General features: G+C 57.6%; 4 protein-coding genes across 4 annotated transcripts; 1 reads left to right on the plus strand and 3 right to left on the minus strand.

The window, feature by feature from the left end:
* Positions 1–462: 462 nt before the first annotated feature.
* On the minus strand, positions 463–2,075 carry SLS55_002181 (uncharacterized protein; the record flags this gene model as incomplete). The annotated part of the gene is made up of 2 exons (XM_066773665.1): positions 463–1,979; positions 2,039–2,075. 2 exons carry the CDS (start codon positions 2,073–2,075, stop codon positions 463–465), a joined length of 1,554 nt encoding a protein of 517 aa, XP_066636232.1.
* A 2,225-nt stretch (positions 2,076–4,300) lies between these two features.
* SLS55_002182 (uncharacterized protein) lies at positions 4,301–6,084 on the minus strand (the record flags this gene model as incomplete). The annotated part of the gene is made up of 3 exons (XM_066773666.1): positions 4,301–5,323; positions 5,385–5,806; positions 5,862–6,084. 3 exons carry the CDS (start codon positions 6,082–6,084, stop codon positions 4,301–4,303), a joined length of 1,668 nt encoding a protein of 555 aa, XP_066636233.1.
* Positions 6,085–6,929: 845 nt separating this feature from the next.
* SLS55_002183 (uncharacterized protein) lies at positions 6,930–8,484 on the minus strand (the record flags this gene model as incomplete). The annotated part of the gene is made up of 2 exons (XM_066773667.1): positions 6,930–8,449; positions 8,481–8,484. The coding sequence occupies 2 exons, from the start codon at positions 8,482–8,484 to the stop codon at positions 6,930–6,932; spliced, it is 1,524 nt and encodes a 507-aa protein (XP_066636234.1).
* A 2,488-nt stretch (positions 8,485–10,972) lies between these two features.
* On the plus strand, positions 10,973–13,582 carry SLS55_002184 (uncharacterized protein; the record flags this gene model as incomplete). Its single annotated transcript, XM_066773668.1, has 3 exons — positions 10,973–11,180; positions 11,444–13,377; positions 13,430–13,582. 3 exons carry the CDS (start codon positions 10,973–10,975, stop codon positions 13,580–13,582), a joined length of 2,295 nt encoding a protein of 764 aa, XP_066636235.1.
* Positions 13,583–13,720: the final 138 nt, after the last annotated feature.

Below are 13,720 nucleotides of genomic sequence, written 5' to 3' on the forward strand. Positions count from 1 at the left end.
TGAGTCAGTGTAGTAAAGCTCTTCTTTCCCTAATCACACAGCGCGCCGGGCATTTTCGGAGTGAAGACTGTTAACACTTGAGATGGGTTGACCAGAATTTTTAGAACGGGAACACTTTGTTCAGATAGTTGAATATCTTTTGCTACTAACTTGACTTCCTCTTCCTTCTCTTCTTTCCCTTTCTGTACTGTACGTGTTGGAACAATTGAGTTCTCCTTAACATGGAAAGTGAACATATATATATATAAAAAAACCCCCCCTTTCTGTCTAGACGGTCTCTATCCCAATCCCCGGCTTGAGATACACTCAACCATGTCCACTCCCAAGCCTCCCCCTGAATCACAGCCTACTCCTGACACTGACGACGCCATGACTTTGCCGCCCAACGATGCAATTCCGTCAACACAAAACAGGCTCGAACGAAGAGAATGGTCGGAGAAAAAAAAAGAGGTTGCTGTCTGCTCACCAGGCCGTGATGTCTTCCACCTCCGCCTCGCCGAAGGTGCTGCTCTTGGTGACGCCTAGGCCGTCGCCGTCCTGCTGGGAGGCGATGGCGTCCTTGGAGGGGCTGCGCTCCATGATGTCGCGCAGGTGCTCGTTCATGAAGGCCAGCAGGTGGCCGTTGACTTGCTCGAACTCAAGCAGGAAGGCGTCGTGGCCCTCGGGCGAGTCGATCGTCTTGAGCAGGGCGTTGGGGATGGTGGCGGCGAGCTCCTCCTGCTCGGCGAAGGTGAAGAGGCCGTCGGACTGGATGCCGAGGATGAGCGTGGGCTGGGCGATTTGCGCGAGCGCGGCGCGGACCGAGTCGGCGGAGAGGGAGCCGGTGCTGGATTCGAGGTTGTCGGTGATGTTGTCGTCGACGCGGTTGCGGGAGACGTCGTGCGTGTCGAGCTTGCGCGTGATTGCGATGTAGCAATTGGCGTCGAAGCGCTTGATGAACTTGTCGCCCTGGTAGCGTAGGTAAGATTGCGCACTGAAGTAGGTAGGCGTGCGGTTGGCCTTGTTACGGATCGGGCCGGTGAGTTTGGTCGGAGGCGCGGGCGAAGCGGTGCTGCTGATTTCGACGTCGGTGGTGGCGGCGGCCGGGAGCGTGGCATTTGCGGCGGCAGCGGTCAGGTCGACGGCGCTACCTGGGCGCGAGCCACGCGGGGAGCGGGCGTTCTTGTGGCCTTCGTTGTGTATGGCCCAGTGCTCGTTTATCAGTGGGGACGGGTGTGGCTTGCGGTTGATGTTCTGTGGGCGCGAGGGATCCGGCGTGTTGCGGCCGAAACGGGATTCAAACGAGTCGCGGCTGCGGTAGGTGAGCAGAGCGGACATGCGCGCTGCGGCCAGGCCGGTCGTCGGCGGGTCCTCGAAGGCGTAGTAGCCGTCGTCGTACTTGGGGTCGCTGTAGATGCTCTGGCGCTGCGCCTCGCCCCAGCTGATGCCCCACGCGCTATAGCGCGCAGACGTCGCAATGGGGATGATGCAGCGCACGTAGTCCTTGCCGAAGTAGGCAAATTCCAGCACCAGCATACCACCCATGGAGCCACCGATGACAGCGGCGATCTGGCGCACTCCCAAGTCGTCCAGGATCAGCTTGAAGAGGTTGACGTCGTCGCGGACCGTGGTCAGCGGGAACTCGGGGCCATACAGGCCCTGCTCCGGGTCGCCGTCTTTGTTGGTGACGGGGCTAGCACTGCCGTAGGGGCTGCCCAGGCTGTTGAGGCACACGACAAAGAAGCGCGAGATATCGAAGGCCTTGCCCGGACCGCCCAGCAGCGGGCCCCACCAGTCGCCGACATCGGCACTGCCTGTCAGGGCATGGCAGATGACCATGGCATTGTCGGCGGCGGGGGCGAGACTGCCGTAGGTTTTATATGCGACGGGCACATTGCGGAGCTCGACGCCGGACTCGAGCGTGTAGGACGGGACAATGGCGAAGTGCTGGTCGGGGATGAGCTTGGAGAAAGGGTTCTCGGGCTGCTCTGTCACTCGTTCTGCGCAGCCATGGGTCAGCAATGGCGGGTGAAGGTATGACTGTTCGGGAGAAGCGCACGGTACTTGGTTGATCCGTTGGAGGGCTGGGTAGTCATGGCGACTGGTAGCAAAGAATGGGGGTCTCGGAGGAGTAGGGCGAATAAGTCTGTGTGCAGACAGCTTCCATGCCGCGGATGGGTGGGAGAGGAGTGTGGAGCGTGGGGATGCGAGAGTTTTGGTGGATTTTGCGCCGAAAGAAAAAGAACTGGGGCCGCTGCAATGCACGGCCCCCACATGACGTGCGAGGGGTCAATTCACTTCCCGTCACCATCTCTTTGCTCGGCTCCTATCCCGTCCGCTCCCGCCCGCTCCCTCGGATCCGGTCCCGTAGTCGGCAGCGACTATTCGCCATGATAGACTTGCCGGTTGATGAGTTCCGCTGAGGGCGGGGACTAGGCAACCAAGAAGTCGTGGCCGTGGTCTACCACGGGAATCATATCTAATAATGTGCATTGGTTTCGGATTCAGGGTCTCTCGAACCTGCCTCGCTACCACTTTTCATTGGTCTAGTACCTTGGGTGTAGTTCAGCAAGCTCTCGCAGAATACTTCTCATCAGTTTGGTATGTACCATGGATTTATTTCGCAAATCACTACGCAGTAGTTTTGTCCATGGACAAGTATTAAAACCTCTCCTCGGAAACTACAGCATCTGCTATCAAACACCCACCAGTACGCAAAGATCTACAGCATCTGCTACAAACAACATCAACGATGAAATCCACCGCTATCCTCGCCAGCTTCCTGGCTACCGTCGCCATCGCCCGTCCGATCGTTCCCGGTCCCATCTCAGAAGACACCGTAAAGAGCAATTTACTCAGATCACCCCACCACGTCATTCCCACCACCGAGGGCCAGACCGCCGCGGTTTCACCCTACCACGTCATTCCCACCACCGAGGGCCGGACCGCCGCGGTCTCGGAACATAATCTACTCGTCCCCAGAGCCGACGCCACGGAGAAGACCAAGCCCACGGAGCAGACCAAACCCACAAAGCAAACCGAATCCACTCAAGCCCCCAACCCATTAAACCACCGACCAGTACTTTTCGTACCGTGGTGGATACCGCGGATATTCGGGTCGTGGTGGAGACGGTGAGTTTTACGGTACATTATGCAAAGATGATGAATAAAAAGAACAGGTGGGATGCCGCCCATGTTTCGTCTTCCGGGGTTGATGGCAATTATGTTTGTGTTTCGTTGGCCAGGGCCAATTCCGATGCAGTTGGTTCTTTGGTATGTGGGTTGCACTGGACTCTGATATAGTAGTTTCAAAGATGATAGCTACAAGAAAATTCGCTGGTGCGGTGACAGTGAACGAGAGACATCAACTTACACGTATTTTGCGGAATGCGTCAATCATTGTTTGATTGCCGTCTTGATGATGAGACATGTGGACCCGGGCGCGTACATACGTCTTCTACAGCGCTGGCGGCAATGCATCATCTGCTAAGTGAAGCAAACGGCCATCCCTCTCAACCTCCGCCTCTTACCGTTGACCTTCACAGCTTTACTCGACAATCCACTGAGGATAATGGAGCCCAAGTTACCGGATCGACTTGGACAGTACCCTATCATCTGTGCTATTGCATCCAACCTAACCACGCAAGATCTCCTATACGTCGCGTTGGCCTGTAAAGAACTCTATGGTTGCGTCACGGGCCCGACAGAGAACTACAGAAACAACATCCGGAAGTCTACCTTATGCAAGGGGAACCCGCCTCGCATCGATCCTCTTAAGCTGTGAGGAATGACGTTCGGCCTACTTCTGGCGAATCGCCGTAGCTGCAATATCAGTAGTACAGCCTTTTGCTACAGCTGCCACCGTAAGATGTGTACAGTCAGTATCCTCCCCCCAATGGAAAGCAAAGTTTCCAAAGTTCACTACCTCACAGAGCTGTCATCAGCAGCCTTGGCTCGACGCCATCTATATGACCAGCGACCCGACGATGTGCGACCACACGGGCTTCATCACCATCCATGATCGATCAAGCGTCAAGCAGGCTGGCCGCGTGCGTTGCCTGACTTGCTTCATCGCCAGGGCAACGGGGGGCGTTGGGGCTTTACTGGAATCTCCGTTTGCCACGCGCGTGGCTACACGCATTGAACTGTTGATTTGAGTGCGGAAATATGGAGGCCCTTGTTATGCTGGGATCCGGGCGTGTTGAAACACAGGGGTGCCGGATGCGAGGGAACTGTGGGATGAGATTGAAAAAAATCTATGACACGGGCAAGGCTGCACCGCAGGTGACAACGTATTTGAGCTTTCTGCTCTGTACTCTTCCTACACGTCCTTCCCCTCCATCTCAGCATTCTCCCTCTTCACCAGCACCCTGACCCCCTTGCTCCCCACTCTCGGCGCCGGATTGAACCAGTCGTGCGCCACCCGCACGTCCTCGACGCCCGTCTCCCACAGCTCCAGCCCCAACCCGGGCCTCGCCAGCGCCGCCAGCGCCAGGAACATCTCCGCGTACGCCAGGTTCATCCCGACGCACTGCCTTGTCCCCTTGCTGAACGGCACCAGGAACCTCCGCATGCGCGCCACCTCCCTCTCCCTCTTCCCATCCATCCTCATCCTTTCCTCGCCCTCCCTCTCCTCGTCCTCCGCGAGCCACCGCTCCGGCCGGAACGCCGCCGGTTCGGGGAAGATGCGCGCGTCGTCGTGCAGGAACATCTGCGTCATGCTGACGGGCGTGCCGGGCGGGATGATGGCGGCATCCGGCTGATCGGGCGCGCCGCCGGGCACGCGCAGCGCGGCGTCGGGCGAGACGCGGGGCAGGCGGTGGCTGACGCCGTAGCTGAGACGGAGGCCTTCGGCCATCACGGCGGAGAGGTAGGGAAGGCGCTCGAGGTGGGTCCACGTTGGTGGCGGAGAAGAAGAGGAGGAGGGCGGGTAGAGGGGAGCGAGCTCGGAGCGTAGACGGGAGAGTTTGGATGGATTGGCGAGGAGGTGGTAGACGGTTGTGGAGAGGGTGTGGGCGGTGGTGACGGTGCCGGCGCCGAGAAGGGTGAAGGCTTCTTCGGTGAGGCGTGGGGTGGTCAGCTCGGGAGGGGGGAGGTGGTGGGTGTTTGGGTTGGCGATGAGGTCGTGGAGGATGGTTGGCGGGGCGTCGCCTGAGGAATTGGGTGAAAGTGGGTTGGATTTTCTAGCCTTTAGCTCTTCGATCTGGGCGGTGATGCTGTTTTGGACGTCGAAGAGCTCCTTGGTGAGGGGGTGGATGATGGATACAAGCCTTTGCGGAATGCAGGTCAGAATGGTGTACAGCCAGCCGAACTGCTTCATCAGGTGTGTGCCTCTGCTGAGGTCCTGGAACAGGTAGCAGAAGCGTAAGTATATGATTCATTTCCTTACTATCGGCAGAACTTACGAGCATCAGCTTATGCCACCCGGGATTGAAGTCTTCAGAATCCAAAAACCCATAGCGCTTGCCAAACGCAAAATCGCCAATGACGTCCGCGCTCAACGCCGTAAAGGCATCTGTCAAGTTCACATGATCTCCGGTGCTGGCGAAGCCCTCAAGCCGGAATCTCAGCTTGTCGACGTTGGCCTGGATCACGGGCTCCAGGCGGACGACGCTTCGGCGGGAGAAGAAAGGATTCAGGGCAGCGCGGCGCAGGCGGTGTAGCTCGTGCGAGGCTGTCCCCACGGCTGCTTGCGTGGTGCCAAACATCTTGGCCGACCACGACCACTTCTCCGTGCGCCGGCCGCTTGCCGCCGAGGCATACAGCGTGTCGTAGAAGTCCGGCACGTTGACATGGAGCTCGTACGGGTTGATGCGCACCACGGGCCCTGGCGTAGCTGTTTAGCTCGGGAAGTGGGATGAAATGGCAGAACTGTGGTTTACCGTATTTCTCATGCATCTCGGCGATGCGCCATGTGTAGCGCCCAGAGCATAGTACATCGTAGTAGAACTCATACCAGAAGGTCAGGGCTGCAAAACGCGGGCCGGGGAAGTGAGCAATTGGGCTCAGGTAGAGACGGTGGACGGCGCCGTAAGCCAGGTAAGCCAGCAATAGCGCCGCGACAAGGATGAGAGAAGGATGAGCGGAATAATCAAGCGAATCCATCGTTATCTCTCCATTGTTCGTATGACAGCGAGAAGGACTAGAAGGAACAAGCCAGCTCAGCGGACCCAATCACCCGAAGATCAAAGAACATTGGCGGGGATGGAAGGGGGAGAGAGAGGTGAAGAGGAATTGGCACGTGAAAGTGCTGGTATCATGAGGTGAGCACGACGCGATCCATGACGAGCGCCGGAAAGCTACGCGCACAGCTCGCCTAGCCGATCCCAACAGGTCGCGCCGGCGCGGCTAAGAAATGAATGCCCCAGGACCTGCCATGGCAAGCCACCCGTCCTGGTCGCGCTTCGTTGATCCGGTGGAGTCTTCGGACACATTGAGTTTCGGCGCTGCCTCGAGATGCGCGTGAGAATGGTGACGTCTTTGCGTTGCACCGCCGCCTTCAACCCGACAACGCGTTGAGCCGAGCCACGTGACCGTTGTCATGTTGACCCCAACTTGTGTGGCGCCGTCGAAGCCGAGCGCTAGCTCCGCAATGCCGGCGGTCCCTGCATGCTCCAGCAAGTGACGTGTGATCGTCGAGAAAGAATGGAATTCTGAGTACTCTTTGGCTTATTACATGATGTTATTCCAACACTTCAACAATTCGCGTTGGTTGTGGGCCGCCTCATCAGCCATACAAGCCCTGGTATCTCTGACAGCTTCTTTCTAACCCCCCAATAATCTAGAGCAGCTCCATCTGGTGCTGAGTTCGTTGCTGTTCCAAGTTTTCCCGTGAAGAACGCCTCCGCTATGCATCGGGCCGTTCCATTTGGCCCGCAAAACGCCAAGCGCGAGTAAAAAGACCGTTAAAGTGTCGACAGAAGGAATTAAAAGCGTAATAGTGGCGCGAATCAGACAATCGTGTCCAGCGGCGCCGGAAGGTTCATCCATTTCGGCTCGTCCTCTTTCTCCCCCAGAACGAGCAGCTTCCGGCTTCCGCAGAAAAAGCCGGGCGGAGCAATGGTTTGGATTTCTTTCCACTGGCCCGTCATGTCCTTGCCCTCCTCGTAGGGCGAGTTGTACTCCCACACCTTCTCGGTGATTTCTTGGCCGGGCTCCAGCAGGCGGCGCGGGTTGAAGCCGGGAAATCCAACAAACCAGTTCAGGATGTTGTGAATCGGGGAGTAGAGACGCTCGGGACGGCGAGTCAACCACAGCCACGAAAGGGTGCGCTCATCGTAAGCTGTGCGGATGTAAGGGTTCATGTAAATTCCGCTGGCAGAGTACGGGTCTCCAGGTTCCCGGGGCTTCTGGATATCCGCATTGACGAGGCAACATTCCGAAGCGTCCCAGTATGTGCGATCCTCAAAACGGAAGCGGATAGCCGAGCTGTTTGCCGGAACCTGTGGGTCGTTGTGTCCAGCGGCCGTGGCTACACCCCAGGCCGTGCCCTCGGTAGGGTCCGTCGAGGCGAGCGCCTCAGTTGACTGGAACCATTTGGCTTCGTAGCTTATCATACCACCCCAGCAGCTGCGCACACGCACCGCGTCCTTTTGGCCAATGACGTCGTTCCTAGTTGCGTCGTACCCGGCGCTGGCAAACCAGGGGAAGAACGGTATCCCCATGCTGTGGCCTTCCAAATCGCGAGACGCGAATGTGTCGTAGAATTTGAAAGGGTTAATGAAATCCACGGCGCAGGCAGCGCGATAGTCGGTACGGCCATTCTCGTCGACGTTGGTGGAGAAGAGAAGCTGTGCAGCGTCCACCGGATCGAAATACACGTCGTTGAGGAAGAGCACCTTGTCGAAGGTAACCTCGGCGCTCTGCAGCGGACGCAGCGCCCGGTTTCGGACCTCGGCGAGGTATGCAATCCGCTTGATTCGCCTCTCGCCGTTCGGTACAGTCACTCGGCGCACGTCGTCCAAAGGAAGGTGCTCTGAAACAATCGAGGAGTTGCCTGCAAAGATTAGCCTCGATCGCGCCTGTGCAATTGCCACCCAATACTCACAGGTTACCCTTTCTTTGAACTGCTCGAGGGCGTACTTCGATGCCGGCTCGGGGTCGTTTTCGTAGATGCTCAGATAGACGTTGTCCGGGCCGAGCAGATCCACCAAATCCAACACAGCCTTGCCCCACGCCCCACCGGCCAACATGCCCTCGTCGTCATAAATGCTCGACGCTATGAAGACCTTCTCGTTGTTAACGTTTCCGCGGCCGGGCGCCAATGACTGCGTGGCTCGTTCTCGTAGCTGGTCGTAGTGGGCCGGTGCATGCGTGTAGGACGGCCTCAAGACCATGGTGGTGACAACGAGAACACACGCAAGATACGGAAGCAGGACCAGAGACCAGAGAATGCATCGCAGGATTGTCCGTCGTGGTCTACGCAGCGAGGCCATGCTTCTGTAGTGGTAGGCCTCGTGGACGGTGCCGCCTCTGATGGCAGGCATATATCGGAGAGGCACCCATCGCGATGTCCTTTCCTCAATGTCGGCGAAGTCCTCGGATTTGGGAGTGTCGCAGTAGTTCTCGGGGAAGGAACGCTCGGAATCCTCAGATGACGACGACGATGGGCGAAGGGGCTCGTAGCGCGGCGCGCGCGCGCGAGGCCGAGAGAGGTTGAAGGGCATTTTATGCTTGGCGTTGAAGCATCCGCAGGACAAGATGGGTTAGGCAGGCGCGGGCCGCGGCAATTGGAACAGGAAGAAAGCGAGGAAGAAACGACGGAGGACGACAGCAATTAAGAAGGAGAGGAACGGCTGACTGGGCGCCTAGGTTGGCAACCTGGGCGAACGAGCGACAACCTAGGCGGAGGGCGGAGGGCGATGCGCAGATGACGGTGGCAGTGCGCAGCGTTGCGCGGCCGGCAAGCGCCAACCAGGCGTGCGGAGATTGGCGCAGCCTCCAGCGGGCACCCCCTTGTGCGCGCAGCCCTGCACCGCATTGGCTGCGCTGTCGAGAGGTGCGCGAAATTGGGCGGCCCGCGAGTCACAGTCACGGCGGGCGGCGAGCGGTCGCAGGGGCGCGTCTCAGGCGGATCTAGGCTTTAAGATTGCGACGGTCGCCTGCCGCGACCGATTCAGCCTTGGGAAGGGTTTCAAGGGCCTCAGCTGCGTCCGGCTGGCCCAGCCGAGGACCGAGCGCTGCAGCTTATTACTCGAAAGGGAGCGCAGCGCAACGCTGTCGACCCCCGCCTGTGGGCGTTCTGCGTTCAAACCCGCCCCGCAGCCCGCCAGCTCCAACGCCGGGCCACCGCCTCCGTCCTTGCCAACCACCGGCGCGCTGCGAACCCCGTCCCCAAGCGTCATGGTGGTCATCCGCAACCAGCGCCACTATTGCGTGGCCGGTTCGGGGCGAAGCCCAGAATGCGTCGCGCCACCTCCGGCCTGTCACACCGCGCTTGGGCGCGCCGTGGGCAGGGCCGCTCACCGCAAGCATGACCGGCTTCAGCAGTACTGTGCCTAGCGCGTGGGTCTCGTCGGCTGCGCGAAAGGAGGGGCAGCACGATCTCCCACCTGCGTCTGAGTCGTATTCGTTCTTCTGGAATATGTAGCTACAGCAACCGCGGACCCTGCCGAGGGTGGCGTGCGGCTCATTCTAACTTCCACCTAGCGCGGCCGCCGCTTTACGAATACGCATGCTCGAGACTGCTACTATCGATAAAGGCGAGAAGCTGGCCAGGAGAATGCTCATCAATGCCCCTGGAGCCACTTAAGACCACTTGCGGCGCGGATCCTGCTGATGCGCCGGGCAGGGACCTTTTGGCGTCCCCTTCTGGCGCAAGCGAGAGGGTGAGAAGCACTGCCCTGGGCGCCAGGCATCCTTCTCTCTGGCATGTCGTCGACCTGTGCAGCAAGCGTACGTACTATTGTATTCGCGTCCGCCCATCGTCAACGCTACGGATGCTGCGACTCACAATGCTCTTGGCGCAATGGGTCACGGAATATCTCGTCCTTCCACGTTCCGCGCTTGATTCAATGGCTCATGCAAGGCCGGTTTAAAAAAGGTGAGGGCTTTGGTAATACATGATCAAATCGCCACACTGAGAAGGGCAGCTTTGGCAACTGAGCCAAATAGCTTTGCCATGGCCTTAAAGAACATGGAGGTGATGTTGTATCCGTGGTTTGAAGGTCGAATCCGTTACATGACAGACGCAAACTCCCACCAGCGTGGCGGTCCGGAGCAGAATGAAGACGGCGAAGACATGTCTGATAACCGCTAAAGTCTTCCAACACCAATCTCTGCCCACGCCTATCTCGCTCAATGCTCAGATGGTTCTGGGTTTCGGTAAGAATGACTTCTCGAGGAATCCCGGACAGCACGTAGAACTTCACAGAGAGCCGTGGCTCTGAATATACTGTTAGCAAGCTCGCAGCATGTTCGCAGTCCTGACCGAAAGAGAACTCTGTGAACTTTTTTACGGGGCTGAACATTCTCATGCTTGCGTGAGAGGGCCATACAAACGCCGAACAGAAAGAGGAAGAGGTAATAAGTAGTGCACGTTGCTCTTTTCTTAGTACAGTTTGTTTTGCAGTAGCTCTTTTCGTTTCATCAGTTCCGTGTAGCTGGGAATAGTCACTGGGTAGTCACCCTGGGGGGCAGCGCACTGAGGTCATATAGGCTACGGTGTGGACGGCGACGGCGATGATGACGTTTCTGCTGGAATCGAGCGCTGTTTCCTCCTGGCGGCCTTCTCTATGTCGCGTTGCGGCGGAAACGCGTCGCATCTTGGTCGTGCTTGCTACACCTGCTTTGTCCCTGCTGGATTGGGCAGGCACGCCATGTACATAACCTGCCTCGCTCGCCTTCGCCCTCCTCGTCCTTTCCTCTCCACCCAACACTTTTCCGTGAAGACGGCAAACATCCTCTCCCCGTAAGCTCCGTCCCGTCCCCATCTGCCCGCCAAGGTTTGCGTCGTTTAAATTACCGTCGCAGCTCGCGGGTGACGCGTTCCGTCATGGGTGTGCCGACACACCGAGCAGCTTCTGTGGCTGACAACAACCAAGGTGAACGCCTATCCGCCTTTCTGCAGCGCATAAACTTCAGCCTAGATTCAGCCAGTGGCTCGGCCCACGCGCCATCGTCAGCTTCGCTGAACGGTGCCGTGTCAGACAATATCACCTTCGGGTCTTTCAAGCTCCCACCGCTGCAGACGAAGACCAACAGTTCTTCTCTCAATCCGTCCGCATACTCTGCCGTGGGTACGCGTGAACGTTCACAGAAGGAGCCCGCCACTCTCGACAGCTTCAAGCGCCAAAGCCCACTTACTCCACGTTTGAGTAAGACACCTCACCTTTCAAGTTACTTCACAAAGGGTCCTCCACACTGACAGAAGCCACAGGCTCGCATCCAGACTCTAGAAAGATCTCTACCGAAGCCCGTCCACAAAGTCTTCCTTCATTGCCCCACAAAAGCTCTGAGACACAAGCGCTCCAAGAAGCACCACCATCCAAGCACTCCGACAAGTTCCGCCACAAGCTTCCGGTGTACGCATTAGCACAGACTCTCCGAGCAAGTTCAATCGGCGCAACGATGGCACCCGGAATCCCCAGTGAAGCCGGAGCTCTTGGCTGGAGCAAGTATGCACCTGGCTCTCAGTCCGACGGCTCATCCGGCGGCGGTCTCAACCAGCGCACTGCCGAGACCATCGCTCGTCAGGCTGAGATCGACGCGCGTTTGTCTAAGCTTCGCGCTCGTCGTGAACCCGCGACTGAACAACGAGATGAGACTCGTCGCCTTGAACTGATTGCCGCTCAAAAGGCCGCTGATGACAAACATGCCCGTGTCAAGGCTGAGAAGAAGAAACAAGTTGAAGAGGAGACGATCCGACTTGAGACCGAGCGTCTGAAGCGAGAGAAAGACGAGACGGAGCGCGTCAAGCGTGAAGAGGCGGAAGCCGAGCGCCGCCGGTTCGAGAAAGAAGAGGCAGAGCGTATCCAGCACGAGAAGGAGGAAGCTGCGCGCCTCCAACGTGAGAAGGAAGAAGCCGAGCGCCTCAAACGCGAAAAGGAAGAAGCTGAGCGCCTCCAACGTGAGAAGGAAGAAGCCGGGCGCCTTAAACGCGAAAAGGAAGAAGCTGAGCGCCTCCAGCGTGAGAAGGAAGAAGCCGAGCGCATTCAACGCGAAAAGGAAGAAGCTGAGCGCCTTCAGCGTGAGAAGGAAGAAGCCGAGCGCCTCCAACGTGAAAAGGAAGAGGCCGAAGAAGCCGCCCTTCGTGCCTCCCTCTACGATCGCATCGATGAGATGGAGGAAGACGGCTTGAGCAAGACTCAGGCCATGCAGATGGAGCTGCAGAGGAGCATTGAGCAATCCACACTTCGCCAAGAGAAGCTCACCAAAGACATAGCCGCCACAAAGGACGAGATTGTCCAGACTCAGGAACTCTTGAAGGGTATCCAGAGCGAGTTCCAGGACTTGCAGGATGAAGAAAGCTCCATCACTGCCAAGCTCGAGGCGGATACAAAGGAATGCGCTGAGCTCCAGACAGTCAGTGAACGGATCATCGAGCGCGCCTCCCACATGCGGAAGGAAGTCGAGAACAAGACATTGCGGTCGCTCGATATGATCGCAGCCTTTGAAGTGCCCGAGAAGACTCCGCAGGAGATCCTTCTTGCTCCCTTGAAGAATGGCTCTACGACCAACTCTCAAGAGGCTACCGGCGTTCAGGACGTTAAGGTCAAGGTCGAGCACGACGCCGAGGTGAAGATTGAGCATAGCAGCCCCAGTAGCAACGGCATGTCTCAGAGTGAAGTGGCGCCCCCGAAGCCGGGCCCTGTTGAGAATGGAAAGACCGAGAAACCCGTGTTCGTCGAGCCAGCCTCATCACAACAGAAGAAGAACAGCAGCAACGGTCTGGAGAACAAATTCCAGTTTGATGAGTGGCCTACCCAAGGAGCGAGGCCTTTTGGTGGTAAGTGGTACCCCATGCAAATGCCTTTGACTGTGATTGACCTCGGAATAGGAGCCCAGAAGCGCCTGATCAAATTGACAAACCTCCCCATCTCATCTTCTGTCGCCAGCATTCAGGCTCTTGTTTGGAAGGGACGTATCGAGAAGTTCGAGTATACCCCGGGAAACTCCTTTGCGTGGGTTCTCTTCATGCGTGGCCAGGACTGTGAGAAGTACTTCGCCGATACGGCAAATGGAATTCAACACCCCGACGGCAATCGCACCATCTGGGTCGAGATGGGAGACCCTGTCACGGTCAACGAGACGCTTCGCGGTCTGTACGATGCCGGTCACACTCGTTGCGTCCGCGCTGTCGGTGCTGATGAGGACTGGGGTGAGGCGGCTCTGGTAAAGCTTGCTTCGGCGAAGAAGCGAAAGCTTGAACGTATCGTCAATGGCGCCAACCCCAAGGGTGTAAGTCTCTGTTATCCAAAGATCTCTGAATGCCTACTTACCCAGTGACCAGCTCCGGGTGATCGAATTTCGATTCACCAACATCATTGACGCTGGTCGATTCAAAATCGAGCTTCAGAACGACATCGACTGGGAACACTGTAACGTCTACTTTGGCACCGATCCGTGCGAGGACAACACCGGTGTCCACCTGGGTATTCAGTGAATTTCTCTCTGAATTGTCGTGGGGTGGGCAAGCCGTTACTGCATCGTTCGCTACCTAGATGCGAAACTTTCACCAACGCAAGTTTGCAGAGACAAGGGCAGGGATACAGACTTCTTTGGTTGTAGTTTCATCGGGCGG

Source organism: Diplodia seriata, assembly GCF_021436955.1.
Source record: "Diplodia seriata strain FDS-637 chromosome Unknown scaffold_2, whole genome shotgun sequence".
Classification (NCBI taxonomy): Eukaryota; Fungi; Ascomycota; class Dothideomycetes; order Botryosphaeriales; family Botryosphaeriaceae; genus Diplodia; species Diplodia seriata.